At 36.1% G+C, this 23,458-nt stretch overlaps 1 protein-coding gene across 4 annotated transcripts in view; it reads right to left on the bottom strand.

The window, feature by feature from the left end:
• The window catches only part of ST18 (ST18 C2H2C-type zinc finger transcription factor), a gene marked incomplete at both ends in the record, with an annotated part of 170,400 nt that overhangs the window by 25,795 nt on the left and 121,147 nt on the right, over nucleotides 1-23,458 (bottom strand). For 2 of the 4 annotated variants that reach the window (XM_084282930.1, XM_084282932.1), the window contains 6 exons: nucleotides 7,997-8,208; nucleotides 11,487-11,692; nucleotides 13,097-13,201; nucleotides 15,495-15,585; nucleotides 17,371-17,505; nucleotides 20,316-21,113. In XM_084282930.1, the coding sequence (XP_084139056.1) occupies nucleotides 7,997-8,208; nucleotides 11,487-11,692; nucleotides 13,097-13,201; nucleotides 15,495-15,585; nucleotides 17,371-17,505; nucleotides 20,316-21,113 (1,547 nt within the window). The remainder of the gene's footprint in view (nucleotides 1-7,996; nucleotides 8,209-11,486; nucleotides 11,693-13,096; nucleotides 13,202-15,494; nucleotides 15,586-17,370; nucleotides 17,506-20,315; nucleotides 21,114-23,458) is intronic. The other 2 variants (XM_084282931.1, XM_084282933.1) reach the window with 2 other exon arrangements.

The following is a 23,458-nucleotide window of genomic DNA, read 5'->3' as shown; positions in this document are numbered from 1 at the left end:
AATCTAGTTTTATTTAAAAAAAGTTTAGCTCTAAATCTTCTTGATCTTTTTACTCTTACAGAGAACTATGACCCCAATTCACTGTTAAAAGCATTAATGCATTGTTTAGGTCACCAACAGCATTACTATTACATATGCTCCCTTCCCCCCACATCCTAGAAATATTACAACATCTGCATCGTGGGGGAGAGATGGAGGGGGAAAGAAATATGCCTAAAAGAAACACAGTATGAGATTTTTTAACTAGAGTTTCATGCATCACTGATAATAACACATTGCCTTAATCATGATTTGGCTTGGAAATGACCTTTTAAAAATTTGCCACAAGACATGGACCGGACTAGGCCACTAAGGCACAGTTCTGCACTCAGAGCACTAGACTAGGAAACACAGCATGGAGGATGTCCCTGAAGGAGATATCCAGTATGAGTTAACACAACATTTGCTACTCTGGGAAGCAAAGCAATCAGCAGCCCCTGATTGCAGGGGATTTTTCACTTTGGAAAGAGACCCAAATTCTGTTTCTGGGCTGGAAGAACATCTCAGTTCTTGTTCACAGGAAGGGACAAGGGCTGCTTAACTTTATGAAGAGGACCAGGGAAGGAAATCTTTAGAGTTCTGCTTTAGAGTAAGTTTTAGAGTAAGTTTTTAGCAGAGTAAAATCTCCTCTTCTTGGAATGAAAAAAGTCTCCTGAAAGTGCAACTTACTAATGGAAGTAGCAAAAAATTTCATGTTATGCTCTCTAGTGTGTTGTGAGGACTCACACAGAGTTTCTTCTGTATTGAGGGACCAGTATTTCTTTCTGCTTTTGGACACAGGTCCAAGTAGGCTTTTGCATGCCCATATCATCCTTGCATGCAAATCTTCTTCCTAATGCTCATTGATGAGATATTGTTCCTTTGCTCTCTCTCCATGGACAGATAACTAATGACCTGTTGGGGATTTTACCACTGTGAACTTCTCTGTGGATATTGCAGTTCCATTCTAGAGACAATTGCCAATATGACCTTTGTTTAGATCTTATTATTAATTATTATTATTATTATTGTTGTTGTTGTTGTTGTTGTTGTTGTTATTTCTTTTCTTTTTGATCCTTTGCTCTTGCTATTTCAAGACACTGTCTGGAATTAACATGTATATCTTAAGCAGGGAGCAACACTGAATATCGAAGTTTAGGTAGGGATGAGTATACATGTAAGATTGGTCCTCACTAGTGAAAACAGTTATTAAAGTCAAATAGGGGAAGAAGTGAAAGATATGGCTTCTGAAGGAACATTCATTGTCTAATTGTATGTTTTAACCTAAATAAGCCAGAAAATATACAGAACTATAGAGTTAAATGACAAGGTCATAGAAAGCAATATCCATGTTGAATGCTATCTTTAATGTTGCCGTGTCTTCCTGTTATTATCTTCAGTACTTTTTGCATCACCGCAAAGCTTAGAAGATGCTTGGGAAATTAGGGCTAGATGCAAAACTTAGGAGACAGTCATATAAGCCCACACAGAGCCTTACTAACTTGAATAATATAAAAATAAGCCTGTATCATAAATGAATCACTTACACCCTCTGTTTTAAAAGGAAAAGATATGTCCAGAGGTGAGTTTTACCATTTTTTTAGACCTCTTTCTTAGGAAGGGGTGAGACTCCAATACAGAGAATCCTATTCTCTTTCTTCCTAGTAACTATTGCTGCAGATTAAATGATTAGTCTATCATGTAATGGTTAAAGATAGGGCAACCCAGCTGGACTGAAAGCACAAGCTTCCTTCATGCAGACATGTCCTTCACCACTGTCAGAGCTGATTCATTTAAAGGTGAAATGCATCTGATGAAATACTTCTAGTCAGATGAAAAAATTTTGGTAGATGAAGATTGAGGTCCTAGTGATCTCTCTTTACTCAGGGACCCTGATTCTATTTTGTGTACATGGGCCTATGACAGATTCTCACCTAGACTGAAGTACTACCAAGCCATCTGCTTTTCCCCAGTTCAGAAACTCGGACACCTTATATTTGCTTCTCCTGTATGACAAAGTTCACATTTTCAATCATACAGCTTAAAGAGAGAGATGTTTTATTATATTTATGGGAAGCAAATACACTTCTAATATGTTCATACTAAGACGCTTTGGTTATATCTTTCTGCCCCTTTTTAGTAAATAGTTTAATCTCCTGTGATAGTTTTAAGCCCTGAATTTGACAGTGCAGCTTATCCTGGATAATAACTTAGTAACCACAACATCTTATGCCATCTGTATAATATCAAATACATTTTTATACCAGCATTAATAAACCTTAGTTACAAAAATCCAAGATATTAACTATATCAGTGCCAAGTGCACACTCCAGGATCTGACAATAGAGCTCTGCCATGATCATCCCAGTGTTTTTTGGCTTCCTAGTTGATATGTAACTATAGCGATGAAACAGAGCTACAGTAATCAAGTTTAATGACCAATGTAAAGTAAAATGCTAAATATTGTAGTTGCTGACATTTTTCATAATAAAAAAACTTGGGTTAAGTCTGCACAACCAACATTCACATAAAATTCCAGACCTCTGTGACAGATGGCTTAGAAAAGGAAGCCATGTGACTGGGCTGCAGTAGTTTTATAGTGCAAAACCCATAAATAGTGCAGATTCTCTATCACTGACAAAATATCAGCTACTCAGAAGGCAACACTGACAACAGAAAGGACCAAAAGCAGTCAAGGTTCCCTCCTTGATGAAACTGCATAGAAAAATGTCAGGAAACGTAATTTCTGAGAAACAGTTAACATTAGCTGCAACAAGGAGCTTTGGGTGATAAGCAGAACATTTTACTAATGTGGATATTTAGAGGTTCCTCAGCACTTTTCTGAAATTCACATATAAGTTGGGTTGTCCAACATCTACCTAATTTTGGTCAGGAAAGGCTGGGTTGTGTGTTTGTGAAGTAGAGTACAGATGGGGTTTAAGTGAGCTCACAGATGCACACAACAATTAAATATAGTCATGGAAAAATATCCCCTTTTGCCCATCACAGGATGGATCACACGTTTACAGCATGGCTTTTTATTCAGAACAGTATAAAATAGCTATCACTTTGCTGCATTCATAGTAAACTCCAAATGGCAGAGCAAAAAGAGAGGATGGTCAGAGCTACTGCTCCAGTTTTCATTCCTACTCTCATCCCACCCTCCTCTCAATATGTCTCCTTTGCTTGTTTTACCACATTTATTTTTACATTAATTTTAAAATGGAACTAAAAAAGACTAAAATGGCAAATGGCAAAAAAAAAAAAGCTATAGCAGTGCTATGACATGCTGACAGAAAATGGCACTTACTATGCTTAGCTCAGACTTTTAAAGGCTATGTACTCCTCAGTAAAAGCAAGATCTTATTACTGTTGACTCTAGTACATGCAAGAACTAGCCTATATTTATCCATTTATCATGACATATTTAAAATACAGCTACAGAAACAATGTATATTGTTCTGATTTTTCCTTAAAAATGTAAATAAAATAAAGATGTGAATGTAACTTATTATTACCTAACATATTAGTTTACTGTTGTATGAGTCTTTGGAGCCTGATTTTGATCTCATTTACATTTACACTAGTGTAAACTAGGGAAAAATCCACTGAAACTATGAAGAAAAATCTACAAGGGTGAGAGGAGCCATACAGTAATTAAATTCAGGTTACTCCTTATCTACTCCCACATCAGTGACAGTGCAATCACCCCCACAGGTTTTACAAGCAGCTGGAAAAAGGAGTTCAGAATGAAAAATGAGAGAAAAATGACTGAAGCACATTTTCTTTATTCCATGATCTACTCCGTGAAAAGATAAGGTACAAGTAGTACTCTATGAAGAGTATGCATCTAAAATGAACACTAATATATTTGTACACCAAAAAAATGGTCTCTATCTTCTTCAAATGTTTAGTCAAGCTTTTTGTCAAATGCTTAGTCAAGTACTTTAAAGTCAAGCTTTTCTCAGTCTCCTTTAATTTATGACCTAAATATTACAAAATATTTTCTAGGACATTATTTAGTCTTGTACTTAGAATTCAACTATATAAGCTAAAAATATATATATATTTTTTTCTTGGTGGTAAATTACTCTTGCATTTTTTCATATGTTTATCATCCCTTCTATAGCTCACAACATTTAATACTCTGCAATGTGTCTCAAGTAATGATTACAAGTTAAGCCTTATCTCATAGCTGGACAAGAAAGAGTGAATTATTATGTCTGCATGAATCTTATTTCAAACCTGTGACCTTAGGGAGATTGTATCATTACATATAAGGGGTTTCATGTATCCTTTGGTTAGCATCAGCCATAGCACTGATTACTAAGTAAGTCTAAAGAAACAACATTATCAATGATTTTGCACTCCCACTAGTAATTCAGTCTGCATTAGACAGCTCAAAAGGGTTCTTAACTTCTGGTATTGAGAATAACTCTGTAACTAGTACCTTGCCACGTATATGTACACTATTAATGCAAATACATCCAAAAGAGTACAATTTATTCTATTCATAGCCAATAAGAATAAATGCATTTGTTATTCAGATTTAAAGGTAAACAATCAAGTTCTTCTGCAGTAAAATAAAATACTAATCTGAATCAAAAAAAAAAAAAAATCTGTAACTGCCTAGCAATGTTTGAGATACAGATGAAGTCAGTTTCAGCCCTGAAAAATTCACAAAAATTTCACAAAAAAAAAAAAAAAGAAAAAAAAAAAGGCAGCCAGGAACTCACTCAAGGAGCAATATGCACAGCAGTAAAACAGAATAGAACTTATGATATTCTTTGCTGATTTTTCAACCTTTTTTTTTTCAACAAAGGTTTTAAGGTATTTGGAATAAAGGAATGCCTGACAAATGTGTTAAGTACTGACTACATTATTGAAATAATTGATGTAATTATCACTGTCATCAATATCCAAGAATGGAGAGATGACATAATTTTGTTCAAGAGCAGAATTTGAACTTTAAACATTTTTTAGCAAGTGTCATTTTTTTGTTTTCTTTTAAAGCATAGTGTGCATATGCCATTTTGTCTGAACAGGTGGAAAAAGCACCAAAACATTCAACAAAATGTTTGGCAAGCAGTGGTGATGAGGATACAGATAAACTGCATTGCTTGCAACTACCTCTGTGAGATGTGAATGTGGTGAGGCTGTAAACATCAAAGATCTCTGGATGTTACAATGATGTAGACTCTAGCACACTGCTAGAAAGTGCAGGCTAAGTGTTCCAAGGGAGTCCTTCTGTTGAATTCAATAGGAGGTGAATGAAGCTGCAGACCAGGATTTGGCATACAGACCACATGAGAATTGGCTGATCATTGTAATATTCAGGGGAAATGTTTATTGAAGTTACAGGTGTCTGCACCTGTGGGGTTGAATAGCATAGACACTTTAACATTAATGTGGTACTTTTAAAAAACAGTATCAGGAAGTATATAATTATCTTAATATATTGCATACAGCTGATAGATAATTCACAGAGAAAGCTTAAGATCTATTTTACTGCCCACTTAAGAGTAAATGCATTCTTTTAATTGATTTATTTATAAATTAATAATTTTTATATAGAATTATTAGGCAGATTACCTTTGTACATTGGTTCTCTTTATGAAGTTCTGCTTACTGACAGCACTGTGAACGTGTAATCGGATTTCACTACCCTTGAAACAATTCTCTCTTATTTTTTTTCTTCTCCCTTTTGAACTGATATGTAAGGAAAGTGAGGACTTTCCCTAATATAATCGAAAATCCATTAAATTAATTAAATTTGAAACTGTGCAGTAAAAAACAGTCACTTTTTCATTTAAGTGTTATCTATATTTACAGGGAAGTCATCAATATTCAAGGTAAAATGTCCAGCTCTTACTAAAAATCTGGCAATGCTAAGAGGTCAAGAAATAAAATTTAAGTGACAAAAAGAAAAAAAAATGCCTTCAAGAAAAAAATTGTGCTAAAAATATTTTGGTGTTCTCCCCATCTGTTTAAGAAAGGCAACATATACAATATGTGCCTTGAGAGAAAACAAGAAAATGACAATTGCTTGGAACGTTTGAAGTTCAAGTTCTGCTGTTAAAACTTAGAAGCACAACATTTGGACAGATATGACTATTTCAGATGTACTTGCAAAAGGTTTCCTACCATATTTTAAAATAAGAAAACATCTTCACTGAAGGGAGTTTTCTAGAGGTGTATTTCCACAACTTCCTGTTTGAGTCCTGAAAGTAATAAATAGCCAAAACCAAATAAAAATGGGTTTTGTGTGGTTTTGGCTACCAAATCTGTTTGGGGCTTACTTGCCTGCGTTCTAGCCAGAAGCTAATTCTGATTCTTCTGTCAGATGTTTTGTAGCAGTATGCCCTCCAGAAAATCTGGCAAAAGTGGAGGCAGGCAGATAGCAAGGTATGCAGGTGATTTTCTTTTAGGCTGGATTCTTGGCTCTGCAAAAAGAGTAAGCTATGTGCCCCAAGTGTCCCTCCATATCGTTACTATTATGTTCACTTCTATTCAAACCTTCCCCATGATTTGGCAACTGTGAAGCAGGTATGGAGGAAAAAATCTTTGGGTTATGCCTGGTCCCTTTATTGCTCTTGTCTGGCAAGAAAGGTCTGTTGCTGAGGTCAGCCAAAGGCTGCAGCAGCCATTTAATACAGCCATTGGCATCAGTTTCCATTTCCCTGCTAGAAGTCTGTATTGAAGACCAGTGGAAGGAGGTCTCTGCTGCAGCTATCTGGAATAAATCTGCCACCCGCAAAAGATTCCATGATAAATATTTGGGGTAGATAGTGTCTGTATTACAGGGGATGCATGTGGACACATTAACACTAGAACATCTACTCTGTGGCATCTCACAACACTGGTTTCAAGATCCAGTCTTAGCAGTGGTGAATGGAGGCAGAACAAAATTTGTAAGCCAATAGCCACAGAAGGCACCCTCTAGCCAGCCTGAGACTAGTATTGTAACGATCATCACAGAGTGACACTGACTTGCAGAGACACAGTTCATCTGTCTTTTGGAACACATATCATGACTGGGAGTCCCATAGCAGAAATACACCTGATAAATACACCTCTTTCATTCCCCAGTGATCTCTTCTCAACATCTTGCAACAGCAAGAGCTTTCAAAAGTTTCATTGCAGTGGAGCATGTGTGACTTTAATGCAAATAAATAAACAACAATACTCCCATAATCATAGTCATAAGAAGAAAATCTTGTCTATTTTCATAAGCATTATAATACTATGTAATGGCACAGAAAATAAGGTTTATAGCTCACACAGTACCATTTATAAATCATAAAGATCTGTGAGGAAACGCAGAGCAGAAACCAAAACATGAAAGCCCCACAAACATCTATGATATTAGGCAGCTTTCCATTACGACAGACATGCCCAAATTATCTATCGCCAAACACTGTGGGTCTGATTCTCCCCTCCCATTAGCAGAAAGGACCATTTTAACAAAGTCACTTGTTATTTCTCTCCCTATACCTTGTCAAACAAACTGTTATGAGCTCAGAATGCAACAGACTCTATAGGTATAGTTCTGTTTTATTGCAAGCAAAATCTCACCTTGATTAATCACTTTATTTTTATTTTTTATTTTTATCAGCCTCCTAAATGATTGCTAATGGCAGGATTCAGAGAGAGGAAAATTCCCTCTTTAAACAGATCTATCACATTATCCACCACAGATTGTTGCTGGATTTCAAATATTCTTCTTTTTTCTTGCCACAAAACAGCCCCCTTGTATTTAATGTTCAATTATAAAAAGAGTAACAACATAATTCCTGCAATTTATTTATTTTTATCAGAACTGGTCACTACATTGCTGATTTTTTCTCCCTCTCTCTTCAAAAGAGCATGCAAACAGAAGCCTCCTTTTTGGGGATTTAATGCAGTCACTAACATGAAAGACAGTTTATTCGCACAGTTCAGTAGCTAGCACACCCTCCAGGTTCTTGGACTACCCTACCTTGGCAGACAGACTCTGTGGTTTGTTGGAGAGGATCTCTGCTGCTTCCCTGCAGCGGGTGGAAAGGTTCAGGATAGCAGCAGCTGCTGCTATGTGGGTGTCTTCACTACATTGACCGTAGCTATAAGAGTTGGCATGGCAAGGGCTCTGTGTGTGGGCGCTAGCACTAGGCAGTCGATTAGAAAATTTCACTGGATTTGAAAAATGCTTTGCTGTTGAAGAGAGATTTGATTAGCAATTGCATATATGTGATTTTTCCCATTAAATAGTCTTGTTTCTCAGACTACAATTTTATACATTAAAATATTCAAAGAATACATTTAAAACAATTAATTTCCTACTGGTTCTAATGTTTTTCTGTAAAAGTGGCTTCAGAAACATGTTAATTTAATTTTTAGCAGAAAAATAACTTTGTTATATACACATTTTTCAACCAAGCATCTGAGACGTTTACTAAGAATTTTCTCATTCCTTAGTCAGGCATTAAATGCAACAATGTCTAAGGAAAGACTGAACAAATATTAATGCGTTATGAGTCATGACCTGATGACACTGATTGACAAATGCAATTGCAAATATATCCTTATAAAGGCTTTCTCTTAGAGCTCTACTGTGTAAAAAAATAAAATAAGTGACTTGTCCAGTCTTTCCTAAAACAACATTGCTTACCTTGCTTAAATTACCCTACTTAAATTAATAACTCTGTTATTTAAATTGTTTTGTTCATATGAATAAGGAGAACAAGATCAGTTTCTTGAATGTACTCCAAGTCATAGAAAAGCTTTACCTGTTAGGAATATTCAGTCTTGTTTATGTGGAAACTTTAGTAATTTGTCTATCTTTCAAACAATTAAAAACATACAAACAAACAAAACAAGCAAACAAAAAACAAACAAACAAACAAAAAACAACCCTGAAACAACCAACAATGAACATTCAGAATACAAGTAGTCTTAGCTGACCTTTTTATGTTGGTTATCATTTGGAATAAAACACAGATTCACTAGGCTAGAGGTCAGTTAAGAATGAAGAACTAGCAGGTGAACAGAAAAGCACTTTCACAGACAAAAGTGGCATTTGTGGATCTGTTTTCTGCTCCATCAGCAGCACTTACTCCAAAACAGGTAGAAAGAACTCTGCTCTCTGTTCTGGATTTTGGAGTTTAAGATGTCATTAACTGTTGCTGCAAAAACACAGCATAATGATCTCAGCACTTAGTAAGCAATAATAATTTATTTTGTCTGTAGCTCTTCCAGTGTCATACAAAGATACAGTAAGCAAAATCCAATTTCTCAGCCTACACCCAGATACACCAAGAACATTTCTGCATATAGCCATCTGCTCGCTACATAAAGATCTGAGCCCCAAGGCTCAGATCCCTTTGGATGTTGAGCTTTGGACAAGTGTATTTTAATGATAAGACCTACACAAGACATTCAAGAAATCTTTCCTCAAACTTGGGATGCTGTACAATAAATGCTTGTTTGTGTGCACTGACTGTAACTGAATGCCATGTTTATTTTTTCTAAATACTAGCGTCAGTAGAAAATTCATAAGGACTTCATGATTCAGCTTTCTCTTTCTCCAGTGCAAATGAAAAAGGATTTATCTATCCTGTCTATCCTATCCTTTTTATACCTTATCTATTCTGTGAAACTACAGAACAAATAAAATGATCTTCATTTTTAGCAGTTACTACATCTAATTTGAAAACCACCCTAAAATACCAAACCAAACCAAACCAAAACAAAAAAACTATGAAGGATACCTGTTTTGTCAACAAACCAAGTTTATAAATGCAGAATCCACAGAGGACTAATGATGTGTTTTTGGCTAGCTACATATTTACATAGGATGCTGAACCAATATCTAAATCACAGCTTCTTATTGCCAACTTTTATGTTTCTGTACACTCACCTGCTCTTTTATTTTCACCTTTCCATTTAAATAATAGCTATACACTGTAATCTTGCAAGAACAACTGGCTGTAAACTTCAGTACTGATATACATTATACATAAATTGCATATGTATAGATTTGCATTTGTATAAAAACATTTCAATCATTTTTCCTTGAAATGAACCTGTGAAATAGACATGCATCTGTGCAAAGAGACAGCTAATAGAGAATATTCAATTTTACAAACAAAATTGGAAAATCTGCCACCCAAGAAGCTGGCAATGCACATATTTGCTTACATCTGAACAAGCCTATTTTCCAGGCCAGATAAATATCTGCTTTTCATTTGGAATTTTAAATGAGGTATTTATACATATACACAAATACACAGATACCTCCATATATACATGTATATATATATATAGTATATACACATTCAGAAACTTGCAGAAATAAATACAGACTTTATATATATATAATATATTATTTGAAGTATATTATGCTGTATATATGTATATACACATATTAAAATGTTCTGCTTTTCTGTTCACCTTACTATGAAAGTTCTCCTTCCTTGGTTTAAGTGAGATGTGATTTATTTATTTTTTGTTTTGTTTTGTTTTCTTTTTTTTTCCCTTCTTTTTCCATGAGCAACAACAAAAGCCAGAAGAGAATCTTCTGTCATATTGCTTTGGATTTACACTGGTCTGAACCTATATATGGTGCAATTAAACTATTTTATTCCGTTTCCTTTGTGGAAACTGAACTGTTTGTTTCTTGAAACTAGAGTATGTTATAATGGTCAATACAATGGCAGAATCTTGCTGAAGTTTGCTAAGAAGATTGTGAAGAGTATCTGCAGTAAATAATCCCTGTTCACACACAGCATCTCATTTGTACAGAGGATTACCTCAGGAAATCTGTAAATGATGCAAGCAAGAGCACCTTGATAACAATTTGATGTTATCAAGGTTATGTCTGCATTACAAATATGGTGTAGTACAGAAATATGGGAGATCAAAATGAATTAAATATAGGCCTCAATGTAATACAGCTGAGGCATGCGGTCATCTAGGAGGAAGAATGTGTATGGATGAAGTGCCCTTTAAAACTTAACTTGGATTTCTCTTATTCAGCAATTCATAGTATCTTATGCAGACACATTCCATGGGACTTCTCATGGCAGCATGCTGTTACATGAGTAATGATATCACAATTTAACCAAGGAGAAAAGTAACAGATAAAATGTAAATCATTCTTTTTCATTCCCCTTTTCCTCTGATAATCACTTTTAAAAGAAATGTAAAAAAAAGTAAACCATATGGTGGTCTTATTTAGCATTCTAGCAGTCTATATTTAGCAAATTAGTGCTTATACTTAGCATTCTGGCAACAAGTGGTTAAAATGTTTTCTCCAAAGACTTTTTGAATTCTGTAAGTTTTAAGCCAAAGAAGCAAGCAATAACAGAAAAAGAAAAATTTAAATAATAATAATTATAATTATCTATCTATCTATCTATCTATCTATTACTATATATATATATAAAAAGCCCGTTTTCCAAGATAGAATGGAATTTTACATTCAAGCTTACATTCAAGGAACTGGGGTGTTTTTCGTCCTTGCACCATGGGTGCCATTGTGCGTTTGCCAAAGACTTGTGCATCAAAGCTGGCATAATCAAATGGTACTTTCCCAAACTTCTCCTTTTCTTTTGTGAGGGTAGATCTGGAGGAGGTGACTGCCTGTGAAGTTCTGTAATTGTACTGAGCTACCTCAGGCTGCTTAGTTAAATTTGTGCTGAAAACAGAAGGAAGAAAAAAATGAGGAAGACAAGAAAGGCAAAAGAATATCTAAATTACATTTTATTGAAAAGTATGATACAGTTGCATCTTGGTATCAGAAAGTGTGTTGATTTTGCATGTAAAACCTACTGGTAGATGAGTAAAAGAAAGAAATTATGTAAGTATGGCTGACCTAGTAATTCAAAGCTGTACACAAAAATATTTCTAGCATACTCTAGCAATGTTGCAGGCAATTTACAAGGAGGATACCACCAATTTGATTCTAGATTACCATTGTAGCATTATGTTTCTTTTTTTTTTTTTTTTTTTTCAAAAAATTGTCTGGATTTTTGCAAGTCACAAAGGACTTGTAGTGTTATGGATCACTATTGTTCACACTTTACTATGAAGGAATATGGTATAAATTTAATATAAGATGATCTAAAATAATTGCTTCTGCTATTTGGGGTGAAAGAATGATTTACAGTGTGTTATTCCATTTAGTTACTGTTCAGTAACTACTTGTCTTTAGTAATTTCCTAAGGACTTTTCATATGTAGAGTTAAGGCACGTGCAATTGGCAGACACATGGACATAATATTCTGTAATGGCTCTGAAGGAACCATTAGAGCTGATCATGTCAATAATCCACAAATTAAAGTGTCCCCAAATAGACCTGAATATAATAGGTTGTAATGGTTGTGGTGCCAATGATGTGCAAATTATGCATGTCTGTAGGGTCCATATAACTCTCAACAAAATACAATCACAATAAAAATGTTTCCTCTTTTTGATGCCATTGTATAAAAAATAAATTAAACTAATTAAACCAATAAACTTAAAATAAAGAAACTCATAATATGAATTAATCTAGAGTGGGGAAACTAAATAAGCAGAGTTCTCAACCCTTTCAGATAACTGCAATAACAATACAACCTGCTACTTGGAATCACTGGAAGATGCCTCTGAAAAGAACCACAAAACAAATGAAGGCTGTGCTACTAGAAGTGCAATAAGGTCAAAGAGATCTTTAACCATGTTCCAGTGGCCAAAATATTGCAACAATGGAAAATTTTGTAAGACAATTTAGAACATTTCAGCAGAGATAGCAGATTTGGTTTATGGAAGAAAGACATCTGAGAAACATTCATGAGGCTATTTGTATTGAAATAAGATTTAGTAGAATAGATCTGATTGCATTTCAAAAAGTATGTCTATTATCTTCAATGTCAGCCACACTCACAAGGGCCAGCAGAATGCTGCTTGACAATTTTGACATATGGTCAATCTATTTACCTTCGCAGTAGTTCATCTTCAAAAATTGAGTTACCTCTGTAGCCAAATAGGGTGAAAGACCTGAGGACTGATTAACAGTTTGTGCAGAAATACTTTGGTCAGACTAGATCATGAAGGCTCCTACCTGTGAGTCTGATCATGGCACTGTCCCACTTTTGGAGATTCAAGCTGGGTTTTTTCCTGGGACATTGCCAACTTTTCAGCTGCAGCAATTGGACAACCAGAAAGACTGTTTGAAAACAAGGTAAAGAGAAGAAACAAAAAGAAAAAAAAAAAAACACAAAACTTTAAATGAAATTTTAATTAAATAAAACATACTGCAGAACCCAATGGCTTCGAATTTCTCTGGGGCTTATTCATTTATTGGAACAGCAGCTGGTATTTCAGGTTAGATTCATTTGTCTACTGTTCCTTAATGCAAAACTCTGAAATCTGCATATTTGAGGTGATCTGGAAACTGAATAACGTAGGATATTTCCACCTTTCAGCTTAAATGTTTTGTGGCTGGAAAATCACTAGTATTTTTTATCCAAATGACAATTATTTTAACAACTAAACCATGGATATAAGCCTCCTAATGATTAAAAGGAAAGTGGACTGATGGAAAATAAACAGATGTATGTGAACAATGACTGTTAACAAAGTGCACATTGTGTCAGTTCATTTCAGGTTGTGCTTGCTTTCTTCTTCTTCTTCTTCTTCTTCTTCTTCTCCTTCTTCTCCTTCTCCTTCTCCTTCTCCTTCTTCTCCTTCTCCTTCTCCTTCTTCTCCTTCTCCTTCTCCTTCTCCTTCTCCTTCTCCTTCTCCTTCTCCTTCTCCTTCTCCTTCTCCTTCTCCTTCTCCTTCTCCTTCTCCTTCTCCTTCTCCTTCTCCTTCTCCTTCTCCTTCTCCTTCTCCTTCTCCTTCTCCTTCTCCTTCTCCTTCTCCTTCTTCTCCTTCTCCTTCTTCTTCTCCTTCTTCTCCTTCTCCTTCTTCTCCTTCTTTCTTCTTCTCCTTCTCCTTCTTCTCCTTCTTTCTTCTTCTTCTTCTTCTCCAACTCCTTCTCCTTCTCCTTCTTCTCCTTCTCCTTCTCCTTCTCCTTCTCCTTCTCCTTCTCCTTCTCCTTCTCCTTCTCCTTCTCCTTCTCCTTCTCCTTCTCCTTCTCCTTCTCCTTCTCCTTCTCCTTCTCCTTCTCCTTCTCCTTCTCCTTCTCCTTCTCCTTCTCCTTCTCCTTCTCCTTCTCCTTCTCCTTCTCCTTCTCCCTCTTCTCCTTCTCCTTCTTTCTTCTTCTCCTTCTCCTTCTCCTTCTTCTCCTTCTTTCTTCTTCTCCTTCTTCTTCTTCTCCAACTCCTTCTCCTTCTCCTTCTCCTTCTTCTCCTTCTCCTTCTCCTTCTCCTTCTCCTTCTCCTTCTCCTTCTCCTTCTCCTTCTCCTTCTCCTTCTCCTTCTCCTTCTCCTTCTCCTTCTCCTTCTCCTTCTCCTTCTCCTTCTCCTTCTCCTTCTCCTTCTCCTTCTCCTACTCCTACTCCTTCTCCTTCTCCTCCTTCTTCTCCTCCTCCTCCTTTTTTTTTTTTTTTTTTTCTATTTGATTCCTCATGTATTTTATACATAATCTTTTGGTCCCTCTGATTAAAACTTGATGGTATCTTTCTGTATCAGAGGTAGCAACAGAGTGTGATAATCCTTGATTGTGGTGCACTTTTACAATAACTAATTAATCATTAACACAGCAACAGAAAAAGGAAATTGCTCAAAAATTCAGTTGAACAAAGACATTTTTGACTATTTTTCATCTCAAGTTTGGTCATTAGATTGACAATATATTATTCCAGATGAATGGCCCTCCAAAAGAACTATAATGGAATATTTTGGCTTGCTGCCTCCCAGCAGACAGCAATGCTGACAGGAGCCATGCTGACAACAGTGGCTTCAGTTCTCTGCCTCACCTGCAGCCCAGCTGTGATTCCCCAGCTGCATATCTGGAAGGCTTTCCTCTATTTTACTTTCTCCCTGCAGGCAGAAAGTTAAACAGACAAGAGTGTTCCAAGCAGGAAGATGACATTCCTGAGGCTTATAAATGGAGTTCATTTTTATGGGGATTCTTAAGTATTGCCCTTAAAATTTCCTGTTTTGCTAAAACAGAATGTGCCTTGATGGGAAGTTCTTGCCAAAGACTACCATGTCAGTAGTGCAGAAAGAAGAGGCTTTGGTTTCCATTGGGATTACCAGTTGTAGCAATAGTAATGAATTTGTTTATTCCTACTTCTTTTATGTGATGGTGTTTCACTGTGAACACTGCAGTGATAATATAGTTTGAAATCTCATCTGTGAAAAAGAATAGTGGAATTTTCTATCCTCAGTACTGAAGTCATTTTTATATAATAAAATTAAACACAATTATCTTCTTATAAATAATACAGACTTCCCTTGCTGTTCGTAGACATTCTGCAATCTAGTATATAGCATCTAATTCCAAGACATGACCACCAATTTATTCATGAGTACGTGCTAGATTTTAAGCAGACAGGAACTGTTCAAAACTACCTTCTGTGTGTGTTGCGATTGCTGTTGACATGTCCTCTTCCAGTGCATCCTGGAGTGGGACACTTTAAAACATTTTCATGCATGGCAAGAACTAAGGAAGAAAAAATAAAAAAGTGATAATAACATATATCAGTGAATATATATATAAATACATTAAAAAAGAACATTTCTTTTTCAGACACAGAATATTCTCTATTCTGTCACATTTTGACCCCAGAAGAAGAGAAGTGAAGGACCTACAGTGCAGCAAGACCATTGACTCGAACATATATTGGTTTACCGCTATGTGTTTGTAGTGTGGCTTCCAAGATGCACACCATCTTTTCTAGCAACTTCAAAAAAGCAAAAGCAGAAGTTAGCTAGGATGTTTCATCATGAAGTCCCTAGCCCTCTGGTTCACACACCATTAAGACAGTAAATGAAAAAATGGAGACCATAGAGGAGTCATAGACCCCGTAGTTGGGCTACTTAGCTGGAGTCTCCTTCTGGCTCAGGGAGGACAAGTTCTCAGGTACAGGAATGATTTTCATGCCTTCTGCCTTGTAAGATGATCTGAGTATGCCTCTTTGAACCCTGATAATTTCTGATCATCTGCCCTGTGTTCAATCTACTTTAGACAAATTGATCATATCCCCAAATAGCAGTTTACACCCTCAACAGTGTTGCATGAACATTACACCCTCAACCTGTTGCATGAACATTTCTTATGCCCTTGCATATGAATCATCTTTACTAAGAGTGATGCCTGTGTAAAACAAAACATCTTTGTATGTCTCCCCTCATGACTTCAGTACTGCATTTCCCCCCTTTGGGTGAACAGTACTTCAAGAAAACTGATTGTTCAGTCAACTGGTTTGTTCTATCAAAAAAAAATGTGGTTACAGATATATATATATATTTTTGGTCAGCAGGACAGAACGTATCCGGTTAGAAGTGTGAAAATCAACAAGGGCTTATTAATTTTAACTTTTTAAGAAGTTAATGCTGCTAGAGCCTTCCAAATGCAGCAGCCTGCTTAACTCAGCAGACATTTCCATAAATACAGTTTAGTACCAGATTAAAAAAAATAAAAAATAGACCTGCAGTTAGAAACAGAACAGCAGTAAAGTTCAACTATCCTTTAATATATTGTTATGCATGCCACCACAGAAAACAATTTATGTTGTTTAAACAACTAATTTCATATTAAGTTTTGGCTTATTATACAACATTGCATTGCATCACATTGAAGGATTACACACACAAACCAGGGCAATCAGATCAGCACAATTAGAAATAAATAGGGAAATTCAGGCTAGACTGGCCATACCAAGGTTAGCATGCTACAGTCCTAGGAGAGTGACTTGCTGTGGACCACTGTTGTGATATGCTGATGAAAGTAACTTCTTCGAGCTCAGTGGTAAGAAGGTCACTCGAAACATCTCTGTACAGCATGCCCAGGCCTCTTAAGTTACCAGCAATGTGAAAACAGCAGCCTCAGTGGGTGATTACAGCAAATCAAGTCAGAGGCCTGAAGCAGACAGGTAGTCTCTGTTCTCTGTTCCTTACACGCAGCACACAATATTCATAAGGCTACATTATGCAAGTCTTTCCACAACATGGGGATAGTTTGGCTCTGATCTTGTTCTTCCCAAGATAAGATCTGGTGGATCTTATCAGGCCACCAGATAAGTCTATTGCTATTTGTAGTGTGTCTGATAAGTAGTGAGTGAACTTCGCAAGTGTGGGAACTAGGACCATGGTCAAGAGCTGGATGGCTCCTCTCGGACTCATTCTTCATTCTCCCTGAGAAAAAGAATGTTTCTTTTCCAGCATGAGTACCCAATACCAGGCCAGATACAGTTCTGACTCTGGACTGCAGGTTGATGATACTCACTTTCTAGTGGTACTCTAACTTTATGTGGACAGCCTGAGAGACTGCGGTGGTGGGGGTACAGCCCAGTCACGTGCCCTGTGCCATCACATCCTGGGATGGGACATTTGGTTTCTCTCTTTTCAGGCCTGGGTGAATCTGCAGAGAAATCAGATAAGGACTTTGATTGGTTTTAGACCCTGCCTGCAGTAAGCTGAGTGATTTTATCAGGATGTTAATATCTATTTTGTACTTCAAACAATATTCATACACAAAGTTTTAACAGATTTAGGTGATTTCAGCATCTTTTTATTTTTTTTTTTATACTATGTGCTCCCCACTCCCAGTACACCATTTATGTCATAAACTGTATAGCTTTAGGATTGTGGTATCATTTTTTCCATTCAGAACCTCAAAGAGGACAGAAGTCACAATCCAATAAGCCAGAAAACTGGCAGCAAGATCTATAAATGAATTAAAAAAAAAAAAAAAAGAAACAAAACAAAACAAAACCACAATCTTTTACTCTGTTAATGTCAGGCTTCAGGAATCTGGGACAAACAAATAAAAGATGAGGTGCAAAGCAAACAAACAAACATAAAAGCATTTCAACCAGAAGCCATTCCTTAAATATCACAAATCTGTAGGCTGTAGGTTCTTTGTTAGGAAACTGAATACATGCCACTTTACATTTGAGAGGCAAGGCAAGCAGCTCCCTCTGGTACACAAGGCAATGCCTCCTTGTGGAACAACCCACAATGACAGTGAAAACATGGAGCAGCCGATACCCTTTCAAAGGCGAGGTCTCAGCCTAGCCCCAGAGCTACCACTCTGTAATGGCCACAGTGCATCCCCAGTTTTGTTTTCAAGCACCTAGAATTGTGCAAGAAGCACTGGTCGGAAAGCCTTTATTTGATTTCCAATGCAGGATCAAAATTCTGGGTGAGAAAGGAATGAATTCTGGTCCAGAAAATCTCTTGTGAGAAATCTGCAGGAGGAAGTGGCTGCATAAATTGCTGAGGATGGTTTTAGCTCAACCTGTGATTGGCTGCCAACAGCATTCGGTGCTGGGGGAGAAAACAGCCGCAGCCAGCACAGGGAGCAGCCTCCTTCAAGCTCATTTTGTTGGACTGCAAGGTAGGACATGCTCAGGGACAGGATTGACAGAGACAGCTGAGGGTTAAAATTCTTGGCAAGACTTTAGTTAAAATAAAATAAAATAAAATAAAATAAAATAGGGAGGAAAGAAAATAGATGGAACATCAACAGAAGACTACATGTTTTTTAGAATCATTGTGAATGTAAAGTGCTGCAGTGGTGGACAGAAAATAAAGAGGGACCTTAAAATATGATTTAATTTTTTCCCTAGTAATTGGAAAGGTTTATCATTAAGAAGATAGGAAAATGTAAATTTAAGCCATGTTTTTCTGATGTAGCATCCAAGAAAGAAAATTAAGAGCTGATGGATCTGATAGTGGATTTTCAGCACCAGAAATAAAAAAACAGCTAATTATGTAAAGTGAAAAAAAAAAAAAAGTGCCTGGTGCTACATTGACTAAAATCATACAGTGTTTATACAGCCTGAAGAAAGCCTAGCTTGTTCCTCCATTAATGTAACTTCTGAACTCACCTGCAAAATATGGCTAATACTAATATGAAGCAAAATCAGGAAGGGCCAAATTTTGCCATGCTTACCATCATACCCTCTTTCTATGTGTGCTGTGAGAATGTCACATTTGTCACATTGACTCCAGTATGAACTCTTGTAAACAAAGCTGATCTCAGCATAAAAAAAAAAGGTATCTGCAAAATTCTGTCATATATTACAGTAATCTGAGCAAATAAAGGTTAATACAGTTTTACAAGGAGGTAGACTAACACCTTGCATGTACAACTAATGGAAAGACTCAGACAGAAGAATAAGATGGATGATACACATTTTCTGCCTGAATACAACAGAAAATATGTATACTTGCCACTGCTAAATAAAATGGTAGGTTATCTTACACAGTAAAGTCTTTAAATAACTAAACTACTCTAATATTTGCAAATGCCACAGAAGTAAATACATGGATTCTAACATAATGCTCTAAAGCATTAAAAGTAACTTCAGAAATACCAAAGTAAATCTATTTGTTTAACAAAAGCAGAAATTGTAGCAATGCTGGGGTGACCTTACTATATTTGGAAGCCAAAAAAGGAAAGGTGAAAAGACAGATGAATATATTGTTACTTACTACAGCAGAAAATGTGCTTATAAAATTACATCTTTTGTCATTCTGTAAGTATCCTCAGTTGAGGATTTTCAAACCAGATAACCCAGTTTACAAATCAAACACAAATCTTTTAAATCTCCACTTCTGGAAGCCCAATTAGATACTGAAAACGGAGCAATGTTCCTGCAGCTTCGTAGGAAGTCACAAAGCACCAGAAACGATAAAAGATTTTGGAACTTACTGGTAATTCTACTGATGGTGAATGAGGCAGAAGAGCACGGCGTGTGCTTTCCTGGCTGTAGTAAAATGTAATGTTGATACATGAAGTAGACAGAACTCGGAAAACACATGGCTTAGGAATTAGGTGGTATGTATGGAAGAGGCCAATTTTTCACCCTAACCTTTCCTTAAGCATGGTTTTAATGCCTTCTTTTTTGGCTGCTGAAATTCAGGAGCTCTGTGGAGGAGGAAGCGGAGGAGGAGGAGAAGGAGGAGAAGGAGTGTCAGTGCCAGCTACAGAGCCCTTTTAGTAGCCATTACTGATCATTTCACATAGTGGTTTGGCAGGATGCCAAGTACCCAGTGTTTAACCTGGTTAGATGTAAGGCACTAGTGTGAAGGTACGTAATTAGCAAAATTACCAGCTAAATTCCAGATTCTTTACTGCTGCTATAAAACCTAGCTCAGAATCCTTTATCAGTCACAGGATAAATGCTTAAGCCATTAAGAACAGCCAAAAAAATACTTCCTTACGTTTGTTGCTAAATAACTGTCTCCCACCAATGTCAATAACTTTGGTTTGTCTCCTTTCCCCTGCTAGATGCTCCAGGAGAAACCTATCCAGTTCCTTGTAGGTGCTGTGAAAAACATGCCCTTGCTCTGCCTGCAGAGCTATTGCTTCTTCTAGCAAACTCAAGTTCCCTTTTGCTTTGTCCAGCTCAACTGACATTTCTGTTGTTTCTGACAGGCACTCATTGTCATCTTCTTCACTTTCAGGAAATGCATTCTGAATTCTCTTCTCAAAAGGATCTGGGTGAGACTCCTGGGGTGCTCTTAGCTCTGTTTCTGAATCACAAAGTATTTCACAAGGACCAAATTCTACCTCTTCCTTCTTAATTTCTGGGACTTCCAGGATGCTAGGTTGATTACACTCTACAGCATATTTCTGAGTTAGATGTGGTTTTGCACTAGCTTCTTCTGAGAAACTTGAAGAGCTGTCCCACTCATTATCCATGATTTCAGAGTTACTTTCATTTTCCTCAGATGAACAATATTTGGGGTCAGAAATAACAGTCTTTTCCTTTCCTTCAGCTGAATTAATCATGTAACATTCATCAGTGTCATCACTTTCTGTTTTTAGAGATTGGATACCGCTATCATTTAGATTTTCTGTCACTGCTTGAGTGGGTGCATCTTTTGCTAATTTTCCCATGTTCATCAAAGACTTGGCCATGGCATCTTGATAGCTCAAATAGTTATCTTTTCTTTGACTGGAATTTTCTTGCCCACCCAAATGAAGAGTTTCCTCAGATGGCTTTGGATTCCTGTCCTCTGTATATTAAAAAAAAAAAAAAAAAAAAAGAGAGAGAGAGAGAGAGAGAGAGATGAAAATACATAAGAATAACTGCTTTTTGTATCTTTTAGAAAACTCTGAAATGATTAAATTCACCAAAGCTTTATTTGAAATGACTGCTTGTACCATCAGGAAAAACCCTTCTAAGATTATATCTACTTTATATTATTGCTCCAAAGCTATATGCAAAATAAATATGTTACCATTTTTTGCTGATGGTAAAGATATGTATTGTTTTAGAACGTACAACTTCATTGTATAAATACAATGAAGTATACATATATACAAACATACTATATATGCACAATCTATGCATATACACATACAAGCACATGCATTTAAAAATTCCTCTAATCTATTTTCACTTTTCTTTCATCTAAGATTCCCAAATATTTTCTCAAAATAGATCCTAATTACTTTTTTAGTCCCATGAAAGACCTTGGTGGAAAAACCATCAATACTTCACAAAGGGCAAGCTCCTGGTCACCATTGCAATTGCCACATTAAGTGATATATCAGGTCATGCACAGGCAAACAGAAATGGTTGTTATGTACAGACTCATAAAGGACTTGTTAAAGACACCACTGAAGTGCATCCTGTCTTTATAAACATCTTTCTTCAGAAGAAAAGCAGCAGCCAGCAGGTAATAGAGGCTGCATGTAGGAGAGGTGGTCGGTGAGGAAGACAATATGCCTTTTGTATCTCGTTTAATTTTTTTATAAACATTTCCTCTGACAAGGACACTCAAAAATACATCTCCATCATCTTCCTTTCTGGTAATTATCTCTCTAAAATCAACACTGGTTTGCCAGGATCAAGTAAATATTGCCATAGTAACTAAAAGCATTTTTGGATGAAGGGAAGAATTTAGTCACAACACTAGCCCCTTCAATAATGCTGATTATAGGGTACATTCTTTTGTTGGGATCTATTCAACATAAACTGAAAAATTTAACATTTTACTTCCTAGAAAGGAGGATGAATAAACAAGTACAGACTATTTCCCAAGATGTATCTGTTCTCTCCTGAATCAGAAGAACTCCAGGTTTAAATAATAAATTAAGCATAGTCTAAAATGCAAATGAGGTTTCTCTCCATAACACAGCAAGCTATTAAGAGAAAGTGTAAAGGGTTATGATAATTTTAAAGTATTATGAACTACAGAAAACAAATAAAAAGCATTTTCAGTGAATATGTCCAATTCATTGAACTATTCTCTCAATCCACTTAACTACCCACATGTGTACAATAATGATTTATAGACATTATACCTAATTACGCATATTTGGGCTGTGTTAGAGTGCCTAACAAAAGCTCTAGAAAGCAACAATTACCTCTGTTGCTTAGCTACATAGTTTAAAATATTCCTATTAAGTGCAGATTATTGTGGAGGGGAAAAGGGGGACAAAAATGCACATGTGCACCACAATGCATTTCACTTTACTGCTGCCAAACTGTTAGCATTTTGGGTCATTTCCAGTTTACATAATTGTTTGGTTCAACTGTTTGTTATATGTTAAAAGAAAATATTGATTAATTCTTATTCTTCTTCAGAAAATTGGGCTCATGCAGGGAGAGGTGGCCTTGTGCACTGTGTGCATAAAGTTATGTTTTAAAAAAAAGTCTGTAAACCGTAATGTAACTTTTTAGCAGCTGGTCCAGTACCACACACATTGCAGTATTCTGAATAAAGAAGTCTGTTGTCTTTCACATATCAGCAAGTAAGTATGATGATTTGGCTCTCTAACAAACTTCAGTTAAATGGGTTTTTATTATTTGCTTTTCCGCCATTTGGAGAAGAACGCAGTAACATCATTAGGTTACTTCAAGAAGTAAGAAGTTCTAGTTTTAAAAGAAGTCTTTCCACCCTTCAAAACATAAACAAAACAAACAAACAAAAAGCTTGATAATAGTAACAGCTATTTTTTGATTATTTTTCTAGGTGAAAGATGAAAAATAACATAAAAGCTTCATAACTAGGTGTTTGCTCCTTAAGTCATCACAACTGATGCTAAAACTAGGAGTTTTTTTAAGTTAAATCTCTTAAAATTATTGTTGAACCAGTCTTAATGGTACAGCTCTCTCAGCTTTGCTTTTCACTCTATAAGCTCCAAATTTACTTTAAAAAATAATCAAAACTCCGTTTAATTTACAAATGCATCAATGCACAAACTGAAACATTAACAGATGCAACAAGAATTATGAATTCACAATTAAATGAGCAATTTTACAGTAAGAAATTAAAAATAAACCTACATATCCAGGTCAGTTTTATGCTCTAGCTGATGTTTGTTTGTAACTACTTTAACTAGTAATAGTTAA

This window comes from Netta rufina (genome assembly GCF_964035555.1).
Source record: "Netta rufina genome assembly, chromosome: 2".
Lineage (NCBI taxonomy): Eukaryota > Metazoa > Chordata > Aves > Anseriformes > Anatidae > Netta > Netta rufina.
The sequence above is the reverse complement of the archived record's forward strand: the minus strand, read 5'-3'. Positions and strand labels throughout refer to the sequence as shown.